Source organism: Gossypium raimondii, chromosome 11 (assembly GCF_025698545.1).
Source record: "Gossypium raimondii isolate GPD5lz chromosome 11, ASM2569854v1, whole genome shotgun sequence".
NCBI lineage: Eukaryota > Viridiplantae > Streptophyta > Magnoliopsida > Malvales > Malvaceae > Gossypium > Gossypium raimondii.
The window spans coordinates 34,509,433-34,524,847 of NC_068575.1; the positions used below are offsets into that span (position 1 = coordinate 34,509,433).

Sequence of the window (15,415 nt, forward strand, 5' to 3'; positions counted from 1 at the left end):
AAGAGATTCAAGAAGAAAAAACAAGGCCAATAGTTGGGAAAGGAAATTCCAAGAGGTCCAGACACGAAATGAGGCTCTAGAGAAGAGTTTGTCAGAAAATCGAAAGAAAAAAGTGAACTAAAGGATAGAGTGGCTGAGTTAGAAGGATCTCTCCATCGGCATCGAAATCAGAATTCTGTGATGGAATTGAGAGCAAGCTTAAGTAAAATTAAAGAAATGAAAGAAAGAATAGAAGAGTTAGAAACGACATTGTGAAATTGTGAGATCCGGATAGAGTACCTGGAAGCTAATGAAGATCGTCAGAATGAGCAGCTGCACTACTTTCAAACCAAGTTAGAAATAGAGATCATATTATGGGAGAAGCCGTGGTTCAAATTCGAGAGGTAGCTGATCACCTACAGACTTTGGTAGTGTAAGCTGATATGCTGAGCGTGAAGTATAAGTTGGAATCAAGTTGGGGATAGGAGTTAGCCTCGTTACTTAGGAAGAATAGAGTTCTGAGCATTAAGACTAAGTTGTATCTGTAATCCATCTTATGTAAAGAAGTTTGTTTTCCAGTAAAGTTTTCAAAATGAAATTGAATTAGAATTGACGTCTTTTTGCATTCATTTCATGTATTGCAACGCATCATATGCATTAAGGACCATTAAAAGACCCTAATTGAATAAAATTATTTCAGTTAACCTGGAAAACCAACATCCTTACGGTACTCGGGAAAAATTGAAGAACATGGATCAAAAAATGGAAAAGCTCGAACAGCTCCAAAAGGAGATGCAAGACCAAATGCAAGAGTTGTTAGAAAAAATTCAACAAGATATGGAGGAAAAGATGATAGAGTCCCAGAAGAACATGATGACTCGGTTAACACAGCTGCTGGTTGGGGGAAATGACAAAGGAAAGGACCCCATGGTTAATATTGAAGAAAGAGATAATGATGGACCCCTCTACCCTCCAGGCTTTACTCCTCCACATGCACAGCCCCAAGCTGAGGTACACCCACGCAGGTATTCTGTCACAATCAGGCCTTAACAATTTCAAGCTGGCACCTCAATGCCAATGAACTTTCAAACCGGATTAGGTTTTAACTCCGGAGAGAACCCCACCAATCTCATTACCCCCGATTTTAACAAAATGGCTGAGAAAGAGAAAACCAAGAAAGAATTGCCAAAACAGTTGGAGCAAAAATGTAAATGGCTCGAAGAAAAGTTCAGGGCTATGGAAAGTAGTGAGAATTACCAGGGGATTAATGCTAAAAATTTGAGTTTGGTCCCGAATTTGGCACTTTCCCATAAGTTCAAAATGCTGAAATTTCAGAAATACAATGGGACCAATTGCCCTAAAGCTCATATTACTATGTTTTGTAGGCATATGACTGGATACGTTAACAATGACCAACTGCTTATACATTGCTTTCAAGATAGCCTCACAGGGGCAGCATCTAAGTAGTACAATCAATTAAGCCGTACCAAGATTAGGTCATAGAGGGACTTAGCACAAGCATTTGTGAAGCAATACAGTCATGTAGCAGATATGGTCCCTGATAGGATCACCCTGCAAAATTTGGAGAAGAAGCCTAATGAAAATTTTAAGCAATACGCGCAGAAGTAGAGGGAGGTTGCCGTTCAAGTCCAGCCACCGCTCTTAGAAAGGGAGATAACAATGCTCTTCATTAACACACTAAAGGCACCATTTATCACACATATGTTGGGAAGTGCCACGAAAAGCTTCTCTAACATAGTTATGAATGGAGAAATGATTGAAAACGTCATAAGGAGTAGGAAGATCGAGGCTAGAGAAAGTAACCGAAGGGCGATTCCGAAAAAAAAGAAGAATGAGGTGAACAACATGAGCACCCATAACCAGGGTTACTCAAAATCGATCACGGTGAACCAACTAAAAAAGGTGGCTACTAATCAACAAGGTCCATCAAGACAGGAATCTGGCATGAGACAACACTGAGAAACCCCAGTTCACGCTAATTTCAATGTCGTACTGGGAGTTGTATCAAAGTTTGTTTGATGCACACGTTGTTTCCTCTTTTTACTTAAAACCCCTACAACATCTATGCCCTAAATGGTACGACGCGAATGCATAATGCGACTATCATGCAGGGATTACGGGGCACTCAATAGAAAATTGCACAGCTTTCAAAAAGTTGGTTGAAAGGCTGATCAGCATGGGCGTTGTCAAGTTCGATGATTCACCCAGTGTCGAAAATCTATTACCTAACCATGCTGATAAAGAAGTAAACGTGATAAGTGGAAACGTGGGGAGAAAAATCAAGGCAGATATTGCAGAAGTAAGAACTCCTTTGAAATGGGTTTGGAAGAAAATGTTAGAAAGGGGGTTAATCAGTTCAAATGTAGAAGGGAGATGCAAGGAGACAAGAAATTGTTGTGAGTTCCATCATGTAGAAGGGCATGAAATCCAAGACTAGACAAAATTTTGAGACTTGGTTCAAGGCATGATAGATGACAAAAAAATGGAGTTCTATAAAGAAGTCTAAGAAGAAGGAAGCATATGAGCGTCGAAACCAACGACAAAGGTTCCGAAAGTAAACCATCTTCTGGTCATCATCTCGCGACCAAAGAATAACGAGGCGGTAGCGCCAGTAATGCCAAAGATAATAATCCAGAAGCCCGCAGCCTTCTCTTACAAGGATAACAAGAAAGTCCCGTGGAACTATGAGTGCAACACAACTGTCCAAGGAAAGGAAATTTCAACCAGTACTGCGAAAGAGGATCATGGCAGGGGTTCTTATACGCGTTGTGGGAAATGCTACGATTTGATAAGTCCTCCAACCGAGCCAGTAAAAGGAAAGGCCATAGTGACGGAGCAAAAGAAGGAAAAAATAGCCGAGCAATGTTACCTATTACCGAGCCAGTGAAAGAGGAAGAAGCCAAGGAATTCCTCAAATTCCTGAAGTACAACTAATATAGTGTTGTAGAACAACTACATAAATAGCCAGCTCACATATCCATGCTAGCATTGCTCTTAAGTTCAGAGGTGCATCGAAGGGAGTTGATGAAAGTGCTGAATGAGACTTATGTGGCCAATAACATCTCTGTCAACAAATTAGATCGACTAGTCAATAACATAAGCACCGATAACTTTATCTTCTTTAACGATGACGAAATACCACCTGGAGGCATCGGGTCCACTAATGCTTTGCATATTACCACCTGATGCAAAGAGTATACCTTGCTAGGAGTTTTGATAGGTAACGGGTCAGCATTGAATATATTGCCCCTATCCACACTTAACAGGTTGCCTGTAGATAGTTCGCATATGAAGACATGCCAAAATATAGTGAGGGCATTCGATGGCACAAAAAGAAATGTCATGGGAAGAATCGTGATACCCTTATTGATCGGCCCAACTATTTACGAGGTGGATTTTCTTGTAATGGATATCAAGCCCTCCTATAATTGCCTATTAGGAAGGCCGTGGATATATTCGGCGGGGGCTGTACCATCATCATTATATCAGAAGCTGAAGTTGGTGTCAGAAGGTCGGCTGGTGACAATAAACGCCGAAGAAGACATTATAGTAGTTGTAGCTAATGATGCGCCATACGTGGAAATTAATGATGAAGCAGTTGAATGCTCCTTTCAATCTTTGGAGTTTGTAAACACAACATTTATTTCTGAGGGGAAAAAAATTCTCATACAGAAAATATCCAAGACTACGAAGATGGGGTTACAATTGTTGGTAGAAAAAGGAGCTTTACCCGGAAGAGGATTAGAGAGGTGTCTCCAAGGAAAAATTGAGGCTCCAGCACTGAAGGAAAAACAATATCGCTTTGGCTTAGGATATAAGCCAGACATAAAGCAGAGAATGAAGGAGCTAGAAAAAAGGCAAGAAAGAAAAAGGGCACGCCTAAGTGGAAAGGAAATTAAATGAGAACCAATGATAATTCCCCACATATCCAAAACTTTTGTATCATGTGGGATCAATCATCGTGAGAGAAGTGTGCCGAGGGAAGAGGGCATCAATGCCATACATGAAGATACGAATGAATAGGGGATTATGTTAGATATTTGTCCCTATGTACCTGAGAGTGTTCTAAATAATTGGACTGCAGAAGAAATACCTGAAGTTTTTAGAGCTTTCTTAGAGTAATATTCAAAACATGCTTGTTGTTTTAGCCTAGAGACAATGATAACTTTTTGTGAAATAGGCATATGTCTGAACATCGTTATTTTAATGGAATATATCTTTGCAATTATTTTTGAGTAGATATTCTTTCAAGATTCTTTTATTATTTTTGCACGAATAGTCATTTTGGATTCTTTCATTCTCTTAAATTTTCTTCAAAATCATTCTTTCATTAATTCATAATCATACCATATAAATAAGTATTCTTAAATTCATACATTCTTTGTATATTCTTTGGTACCTATAACAGGTCCCCAGATATCAATGATATGAGTGACTCTGCTATGGACTCGAAAAATCATTTTGAACGGGATATGTGTTTAGAAAGATCTCATAACTTTGAAGATAACATACATTGTAACCTATCTCCGGACTTGTTGAGGATGGTAGAGCAGGAGGAGAAACAAATCCTACCTCACAAAGAGACGGTAGAGATTGTGACCTTGGAGGAGGGAAAGATGGTGAAGATCGGAATATGCATAGCTGAAGAAGTAAGACAAGGCTTCATTGAGTTGCTTCGAGAGTTCAAAGATGTCTTCGCATGGTCATACCAGGATATGCCTGGGTTAAATACCGATATTGTAGTTCACCGTCTTCCTATAAAGGAAGATTGCAAGTCAGTTCAGCAAAAACTCCAGAGGATGAGGCCTAATGTTGTACTCAAAATAAATAAAGGGGTTCAAAAGCAATTCAATGCTGGGTTCCTACAAGTGGTCAAATACTCGGAATGGGTAGTCAATATTGTACTCGTCTCTAAGAAAGATGGGAAGGTACGAATGTGTGTAGATTACAGAGATTTAAATAAAGCTAGCCCGAAAAATAATTTTCCCTTGCCTCACATCGATACCGTGGTGGATAACATGGCAGGACGCTCACTATTTTCCTTCATGGATGGTTTCTCGAGATATAACCAAATTAAGATGCATCCTGAAGATATGAAGAAAACCACATTCATAACCCTATGGGGGACTTTCTGTTATAAAGTTATGCCATTCGGGTTGAAAAATACGGGAGCCACATACCAAAGAGCCATGGTGACCCTCTTCCATGATATGATGCATAAGGAAATTGAAGTGTATATTGATGACATGATCACAAAATCCCACATAAAAAGAGAACATGTGCAAGTCTTAAGAAGTTCTTAAGATTAAGAAAGTTCCAACTCAAACTCAATCCAACCAAATGTATCTTTGGAGCTAGGTCAGGAAAACTTCTGGGGTTTGTAGTCAGTGAAAAAGGGATTGAAATCGACCCAAACAAAGTCAAGGCAATTTGAGATTTGCCTCTACTACGTACTCAGAAAGAAGTTCGAGGTTTCTTAGGAAGACTGAATTACATTGCTCGGTTCATTTCGCAACTGACCGAGAAATGTGACCCCATGTTCCGTCTTCTGAAGACACATAATCCAGGTGTGTGGGATAAAGAATGCCAAGAGGCTTTTGACAAGATAAAATAGTACTTGTCCAATACTCCAATGTTGTCACCATCTAGGCAAGATAAACCACTAATCTTGTATTAAACGGTGTTCGACAACTCCATAGGATGTCTGCTAGGTCAACATCATGAGACGGGGAAGAAGAAGAATACGATCTACTATCTCAGTAAGAAATTTATTGACTGTGAAATGAGATATTCGCCCATTGAAAAATTATGTTGTGCCCTGATCTAGACAATACGGAGATTGAGGCAATACATGCTCTATCATAAGACTTGGTTAATTTCAAAGTTAGACCCTCTAAAGTATATGATGGAGTCAACTGCTTTGAATGAGAGGATGGCTAGGTGGCAGATCCTACTCTCCGAGTTTGATATAGTCTACGTAAATCAGAAGGCTATCAAAGGGAGCGTGATAGCAGAATTTTTGGCCAGCAGAGCTTTAGAAGACTATGAAACTCTAAATTTTGATTTCCCGAATGAAGACTTAATGTATGTGGCAACCGCTAAAGAGGATTCCCATAAAAATCACCATTGGAAGCTAAACTTTGACGGAGCTTCGAATGCTGTAGGCAATGGAATTGGGGCAGTCCCTATGTTCCCTAATGGAGATCATTATCCTTTTACCAGTAAATTGGATTTTGATTGCACCAATAACATGACTGAATATGAAACCTGCATTATGGGTATCTCGGCAGCCATAGAGCGAAAAATTAAGATACTAGAGGTATACGAAGACTCCGTATTGGTAACATACCAGCTCAAAGGAGAATGGGAAACAAGAGACCCAAAGTTAATCCGCTATTGTAAGTTGGTTTTAGAATTGATTGAGGAGTTTGACAGTATCACTTTTCATTATCTCCCACGAGACGAAAATCAGATGGTTGATGCTTTGGCCACTCTAGCCTCTATGATCAAAGTGAACAAATCAGAAGACATGAAGCCTATTCAAATCAGCATTTATGGGACTCCAGCTCCTTGATACAGTATTGAAGAAGAGGAAAACGATGACCATCCATGGTATCAAGACATATTGCGATATGTAAAGAATTGTGAGTACCCCGACCATGCAACGAAAAATGATAAGAGGACATTGAAGACACTGGTCATTGATTATATAATAGATGGAGAGATTCTGTATAAGAGAGGAAAAGATCAAATATTGTTGAGGTGCGTGGATGCTATGGATGCTGTGGAGGCCAAGAAAATTTTAGAAGAAGTCCATGAAGGTATCTGTAGAACGCACACCAACGACTTCATGATGGCCAGACAGATTATGAGATTCGGGAACTATTGGTCCACTATAGAAAGAGATTGCATTAATTATGCCAAGAAGTGCCATAAATGCCAAATTTATGGCGACAAAATGCATGCACCTCCTTCACCTCTTCATGTTATAACTTCTTCATGGTCTTTCTCCATGTGAGGGACAGATGTCGTCGGGCCAATATCATCAAAAGCTTCTAATGGACATCGTTTTATCTTTCTGGTTTTTGACTATTTCACTAAATAGGTGGAAGATGCTTCATATGCTAACGTCACCAAGTCAGCGGTTAGCAAGTTTTTAAAAAAAAAAGAGATTATATGTCAATATGGGATGCTTGAAAGAATTATATCTGACAATGCACTAAATTGGAACAATAGCATAATAGTAGAAATTTGTAGCCAGTTCAAGATCAGACACCATAATTCATCACCGTATCACCTAAAAATGAATGGTGCCGTGGAAGCAGCTAACGAAATATCAAGAAATTGTAGAGAAAATAACTAAAACCTACAAATACTGGCATGAGAAATTACCTTTCGCTCTTCTTACATATCGAACATCTATTAGGACTTCTACCGGGGTAACACATTTTTCTCTGGTTTATGGGATGGAGGCAGTTTTACCCCTTGAAGTTGAAATCCCTTCTCTTCAGGTATTAGCTGAACTGAAGTTAGATGAGGCCGAATGGATTCAATCTCGATATGATCAGCTGAACCTGATAGAAGAAAATAGGCTAACAGCTATTCGTCAAGGTCAAATGTACCAAAAACGAATGACGCGAGCCTACAATAAAAAGGTTCGACCTAGAGAATTTCATGAAGGGGACCTGGTGTTGAAAAATATCCTTCCTCTACAAAAATATTTTAGAGGGAAATGGATGTCAAACTGGGAAGGACCTTATGTTGTAAAGAGGGCGTTTTTCTGGAGGAGCTTTGATCTTGAGCGAAATGGATGGTAGAAGCCTGCCAAATCCTCTAAACTCGGACTCAGTTAAGAAATACTTCACCTGAAGAAGGAAAATAACCAAGGCGAAAACCTGCAAAGGGGGCTTTAAGTCCAAAAAGAAAAGATGAAAAATGAAAAAGTAAAATGAAGAGGCCAATGTGAAAACCCGCAAAGGGCGCCTTGAGACCAAAAGGGATTCGAGTTGAAAACCCGAAAAGGGCGGCTCATATTTTGAATAGATTAGGGTATGTGGTGATCTTGCTATACCTAAAATAACAGGAAAGGGTAGGTGACATCTTGGGGCATCGACAAAGTCTTGTAAATCTCCTAAACACATGTCAAACTCAGGATGGTCTTTCAAAGAGTTTGTACAGAGAAGTTCAAGCTGCGATATCTAGAGCACCTAATCTTCATAATATTTATATTGAATTTGTTGTTCTTGGAATACTTCTTTCTTTTTCAAGATACGTGTTCCCAATCTATTCCTCTTTTATTCTTATTATCCTTGATAATTTATTCATTTCGAGCTATGCTCCCAAATCAATTTTATTTTTTGTCCATTGTTATGATCCTTTTGTAAGCATGTTGCATTGGAATAATGATTAATGAACTATTAATACTTTCACAAAGAAAGTTTTGTATATTACTCTGAAAGCTTCTAAATAATACAGAAACCTAAAACAGGACTATTGTTAGAACATACCAAGTTTAAAAGTTGAAATATCTAAGAAGGAAAAGTCTAAATTAAGACTATCCTTTCGAATTTTAGTTGTCCAAACATTGATTGAACAAAAATGACAAGATGTTGTGTTGGTGACAAAGCTTCAATGAACAAACAAGCAATGATCACTGAGAGATAAGGAGAGGTTTCTCGGAAGAGAAAGTTCTACAATTATGCATAAACATTTGGTATGACACCTTGGGAATGGTCTAAGGCCACAGAGATTCAGATCCTATATCCCTGAATTGTAGTAGGAGAGGGTTGAGAAAGAGCCAAATTTTATACTCAGTGGGAGAAAGATGGTTCAAATTTTCTGTCCCAAAGATTACAGTAGATTGAACCTTGAAGATTACAGTGGGGGCAATTCGATTAAGTAAGATATGAGCATTACCAACCGGACAAGATAGCATTCTGACGTGTTAGCAATAAAACCTTATTGAAAATGAGCAATAACAACTCAAACATTGAGGGATCATTTTCATGACATTTTGCATTCATGCATGCACATTTAGTTAGGAAAGCTTGATTCATTCCGATCATAACATCCTAATCACTAGGCATAAATTGGCCCATAAAATGATTCTACAGGTCATGTTCCCCAGAGAACAGATCGGTGAAATACCAGCCTTATCTCCCTGAGCAACAGTGGAGTAGGTTGAAGATAGCAGATCTTGTCTTCCTGTATTGGTAGCGAAGTAGATCGAAAATAGCAGATCTTGTCTTCCTGTATTGGCAGCGAAGTAGATCGATAATAGCAGATCTTGTCTTGCTGTATTGGCAGTGAAGTGGATCGAAGATAGCATATCTTATCTTCCTATTTTGGCAACGAAGTAGATCGAAGATAGCAGATCTTGTCTTCCTGTACTAGCAGTGAAGCAAATCGAAGACACTAGCCTTGTCTCCCTAAGCTTGCAGCGGAGTAGACTAAAAGCAGCAGATCTTGTCTTCCTGTACTAGCAGTGAAGCAAGTCAAAAACACCAGTCCTATCTCCCTGAGTAGCAGTGGAGTAGGTTGAAGATTGTAGATCCTATCTCCCTAAGCAGTAGTGGAGCAGACTGAAGATAGCGAATCTTATTTCCCTAAAGTTGCAATGGAACAGATTGAAGTTATAAATTACTGATCTTATCTCTCTAAAGTTGCAGTAGAGTAGATCATATCAGACTTTATCTTCCCAAGGTAGTAGGGAAGCAGACTGAAGCCACTAGTCCTATCTCCTTGAAGTTGCAGTGGAGCAGATTAAAATGATGAATCTTATCTCTCTGAAGTTGTAGAAGAGCAGATCGCATCAGAATTTATGCAGTAAATCAAGTTAAAGATACCAATCTTATCTCCCTGAAGTTATGGCGGAGCAGATTGAAGCTACTAATCCTATCTCCCTAAAGTTACAGTGGAGCGGATTAAAACGATGAATCCTATACCTCTGAAGTTACAGTAGGTCAAATTAAGTCTATCATAACAAGTCTTATCTCCCTGAGGTTGCAGTGGAGCAGACTGAAGATAACCACAAACCTTATCTCCCTAAAGTTGCAGTGGAGCAGGTTGATACCAATCTTATCTCCCTGAAGTTGCAGTAGAGCAGATTGAAGCTATTAATCCTATCTATTTGAAGTTGCAGTAGAGAGGATTAAAACGATGAATCTTATACCTCTAAATTTGCAAAAGGTCGGATTAAAAATAACAAAATCTTATCTCCCTAAAGATGTAGTGGAGCAGATTGAAGACCGACTACAAGTCTTATCTCCCTAAAGTTGTAGTGGAGCAGATCGTTGATAGTGGATCTTATCGTGTTAGACCTTATCTCCCTGATGTTGCAGGAGAGCAGACTAAAATCACGAATCTCGTCCCCCTGAAGTTGATGCGAAGAAGATTGAAGCTACAAGTCAGATCTTTCTGAAGTGCAGTGGAGTGGATTGAAGTAGCAAGACACAGTGGACTGGAATAAAGCTACTTGAAAAGAGAAGCATCAGAAGAAGTAAAAACTCGATGAGACCGGGCAAAATTGGTCTTTCTTAGTCTTTGTTCTGTTCTCGTTACACGACAACGAGAAAAAAGGGACAATTGTACAAGCCCAATTTTGACCCGGGGCCCAATACCCCAACTAAACCTACCCAATACCCAAATAACCCATTACAGGCCCAATACCCCAACTAAACCTACCTAATACCCAAATAACCCAATTCAGTCCAATCGGCCCACTATCAGTAGAAACAGAGATAGTAAAACAGTAACCTTAACACTAGGTGCACCGCACCTAGGGTCGTCCACTAGCCCTGCCAGTCGCCACCACCATGAGTCTGCCACCGCCACAGTCACATCACCGTCCCTCACTGGCACCGTCACCTGTAAGACACGCAAACAACAGAAACGCAAGAAAAATAGCAAAAATAACATGTAATTTAGGCTATAAAAAGTTGAATATCTTTACTGTAAAAGGGTTGGGAGTTCTATTTTTTTTCTTTTTGGAACATTTTAGAAAATAAAAAAGAAAAGAACACTTAAGGTGATTTTTATTTTTTGGTATGAGATCTATTTTTGTTTTTTTATTTTTCGATTTTTTTATTTTTCTTCCCTATTTTTATAAACAAAAAAATGAATAGAAAAAAAAAGAGAAGGTACATGAATCTATTTGCGCCGTCGGAGACCCCTCGTCAGTGTCGGATTCGGGCTTGCACGAAGTTTCGAATCACCCCTTTTTTGGCAACCCATTGGTTTAAAAGGGTTTCGCCTTTGTGCACACCAAAAATCAGGGTTAAATCGCCCCTTTTTGCGCAACGCCGGCCATCGGTTACGGTGGCGCTACGGCGACACTACGACCAGAAACCTCGGCCGGATTTGGGGAAGAGGAAAGGGGAAAGTTTTTCTCTTTTCTGGTTTTTTAAGTGGTGGCTAAAATGATTTTTTTTAAAAATTTTTTTGTTTAAATACCTTAAATAAAACAGTGTCGTTTTGCAACTAGGGGTCAGATGCCAAAACAACGTCGTTTTGGCCCTGACTCGCGACCCGACCCGTCCACCCTCAGGATCCGCATGTTTCTGCGCTGAACGGGATATTTGCGCACGAAGTCCGTCGCGCTTTGAGCGGGTTTCATTTTAGCCCTGAGCCAATTTTTTACTTATTTGCGATTTTGACCCTGAATTTCAGTCCATTTTCAATACAGTCCCTGGCCTGTTTATGTTTTTTTAAAAAAACAACAAAACAGTTTTATTTAATATTCCATTTAATGTTATTTATTTATTTTCAATTTTTTGGTCAAAATTACATTAATTTTATTTTATTTATTTATTCATTATCATTTTTATTTGGTTCGTTTATGTTATTTTTTCCATTATCATTGCAATTTTATTCTATCATTTATTTATTTGCTATTTTCAAATATTTTCAAAATTTAGATTCATTGGAATTATGTTTATTGTTATTGTTTTATTGTTATTGTTACATTATTACTTGCATTATTATTATTTATGCATGTTAGCATTAAGATTTATTAGTATAAATGTTGTAATGATATTTTATGATGTATATTACGTTATAATAATTTTGAATGTATGTCGATTATCGTTATTAGTCATGTACGACCCTTTTTTGTTTTAAACAATTTCTCCTTCAACACAATCAAAATTACACGAATATTATCTTTATATAGTTCATTAGTTCTTACACAAATTCAAAAGGAAATGTTTTCTAAATAAGGCAATATTTCGCGTTTGGAAATTCGAGAAAACGTGCCCTAACGTGCTGGGTTTTGATTTCTCGTTTAACCAAATAGCCAAATATCCTTATAAAATTTCAAAGTATGGGTTTTGGAAACCATAAGGTGATCTTGGTTTCGAGGGTTTAAAGTATTGTATCCTAACGTGCTGGATGTGATATTCTTTTGGAACAAGAGAATCTTAAATTTCAGCCCATATTATTCAAACATTTAAAGGATCGTATTTTTAATATCTTTTAAAGTTTTCAATCTTCGACACTAAGACATTAATTAATCAACTAAGTACCAATTTTGGGCATTACGAGGGTGCTAACCTTTCCTCGTAAGTAACCGACTCCCAAACCTGTTTTTCTAAATTTCGTGGACCAAAATCGTTGTTTTAATAAAATCAAATCATTTATTAAAAACAACCACTTTTCGAGGTGATCCGATCACACCTCATCAAAAAGGATTGATGGCGACTCTCATTTTCGTTTTCGTTTTCAAAATCCAAGTCGACCCCGTTTTACAAAAAAAATGGTTTCGACAGATGTCTACAAAGCGTTCAACATCTAATGAAGCAATTACCCTTTAGATTGGCTGAAAAGGGTGACATCTATTGGCATGGTGGCACCAAATTAAATGTTTTCCAGCTTTTAGTCCATTTGCATATTAGGTCTATCCCTTTTTGAAATTAAATTTAAATAACCTTTAAATTTTTTTAGGGATATATTTGAGTAATTTAAATAAAAATGTTTTTAAGTTTATTGTTTTAAAAACAAAAAATAGAAAGGCTTATTTTTGTTATTTTTATAATTTTAAGGGTTATTTAAATTTAATTTCAAAATAGGACAGACCCCTAACATGCAAATAAACCAAAAATTTGGAAAACATTTAATTTGGTGGCGGCACCTCTTTTTTTTATGCAATCTAAAAAGGGTAACTGCTTCATCAGGTCCCTGAACATTTTATATAATCACACTTCAATCCGGTGTAAAAAAATTTAAAAACTAATGTTTGCTCAATGATGACAGGGCGGTGCCGCCAATGGGAATGGCAGCACCAGCGCGCACTGTAAAAAACGAGTCATTTTTGTAATTACTCAATTTTTTTGGGTCAGGTTCGAAAAAAGCCCAATTGCATTCTAGATTGAAGGGATTGGACTTGGAGAGATACAAGCAATGTTTAATAAACAAGTTTATTAATGTACTTCGTATACCAAATGGGAGGGGTTTGTTGATGATGTTAATCTAAAAAGCAAAAATGGTAAGTTTACAGGGGTGTCAAAGATTTGAATGCCAAGCAGGGAATGATAATAGAAACTATGTTACAATTTGTGCATAAAATTCCTAAGAAATCACATTGTGTTGAAATATTTGAAGTTGCTGCAATGTGTTAAGGGAAGTGCCCACTCTTCCCTTGACACAACAAAACAACTTGTATATTAAATCCCTTGGATCGAGGAAGTTGGAATGAATCAAAACATTGAAGACTTATCTGCCAACAGTCCAGTTTACTTTGGTTGTTAATATTATATTGTATTTTGCTATTTTAGTTGTTGTTTAGAAAGAAATATGATTTATCTTCATTATATTAGCAAGTCTCGAAAACTCTATATAATTGAAAGATTTGTATAAGTTGATGTATTGATGTTTGAGAGCACTTATCTATTCAAGTGAGGAGCATTATTTGTAAGAGTGCATTTGTGATTGTAAAACATTTGTGTTGTGGTTTTATAGACTAAGTTCTCAGTGGGACAATTTAGTGGTAAGAGATCTAGTCTTTAAGATAAAAAAGTGAGGTTTCTTTACTAGGGTGTGTTAGATTTAGGACCACTGATTGTATTTGATTCAATGATAGTTGATTCTTCTCACTAAGCTAGGCTCTATAGACGTAAGGAAACTGAATTCCATAAATAAACTTTGTTGTCTCTGTTTTTATTGTGCTTGTCATAGTTTTTGAGAAGTACCCATTTTCGCAATCACTTTTACTTATACTCAACAATTGGCATCAGAGACTCTCACTTAACATAAGTAGTGATTACAAGCTATGGAAGGATCATCAACTTCTCATCCCCCCAATGTTGGAGATTGATTCTTATGCATATTGGAAAACATGCAAGAAAGCCTACATCAAATTCATTGATGAGAAAGCTTGATACTCAATTCTTATAAGATCATAGCCTCTTATGATTGACGTTGAAGAAGGAAGAGTGGCTAAACTTGAGTTACAATGGATAACTAAAGATAAATTAAAACATTCAACTTCCTCGAAATAATAAAAATAAATTTTAATTAAAATAAATACTAATAATAGTAAAAATATTTTAATATGATCTTAATCTTGATCTTGATCTTCTTCTTTATTTTATTACCCTTGTTCTCATCTTCAATCAATGTGCTTGTTTCATTTTTTATGCAATTACTTGCGTTTTGACTTTTGTTCCTTCATTTAACTTCACAAGAAAAAAATACTACTAATATCAAGTAATAAAGGTATTATTAAATATCAAATAATAATACAAGAAACAAAAATCAAATAATAAAAATCAAATATATAAATTAATAATGAAATTCAAATTTTGTGTGATGAAAACAAAACTTATTAAATAAAGTTAATTTTATTTCTTGTAATTCTCTAAATGCTACTTAATAAAAATGTCTTTGCTAATGCATTAGTTTATAGTGCTAAATCTTAGTTTTAGTTCAGTATATAATTGTAACACTAATGAAGTGAAAGTCAATTTAAAATAATAAGTATAACTTAATATCAATCCAAAGTTTAATTAAGTGATAATAACTACAACGCTAATAATAAAAACATTGATAAAATATATATAATTAAAATTATTTTATATTTTATATAGACACTATATTAATAAAATAATTATTATTATTATTTTGTATTAATTATTTTATCATATTTTTCTAAAAAGAAATGTGAAAGTAAAAACTACATGCACAATTAATTTTTGTTATTATTATATAATAATTAATAATATATAACATTTACCTACCATTTATCTAAAAGCGCTTATTATTTTTAATTTATTCACTCATAGTCAATAAATTAATATTTTTTTACTTTTATTTTTATCACATAATAAATACTCTCATATTAATATATTATTCTTGAAATTTCTAAAATTATGTTTGCAAGAAAAACGAGTAGTGCTTTAGAGCAGTGTCAACTGCTTTAAAC

At 36.5% G+C, this 15,415-nt stretch overlaps 1 protein-coding gene across 1 annotated transcript; it reads left to right on the forward strand.

Moving 5' to 3' along the window:
- The first annotated feature begins 4,616 nt into the window (after positions 1-4,616).
- Positions 4,617-6,574, forward strand: LOC128034794 (uncharacterized). The gene is made up of 2 exons (XM_052623632.1): positions 4,617-4,928; positions 5,900-6,574. The coding sequence occupies exons 1-2, from the start codon at positions 4,617-4,619 to the stop codon at positions 6,572-6,574; spliced, it is 987 nt and encodes a 328-aa protein (XP_052479592.1).
- Positions 6,575-15,415: the final 8,841 nt, after the last annotated feature.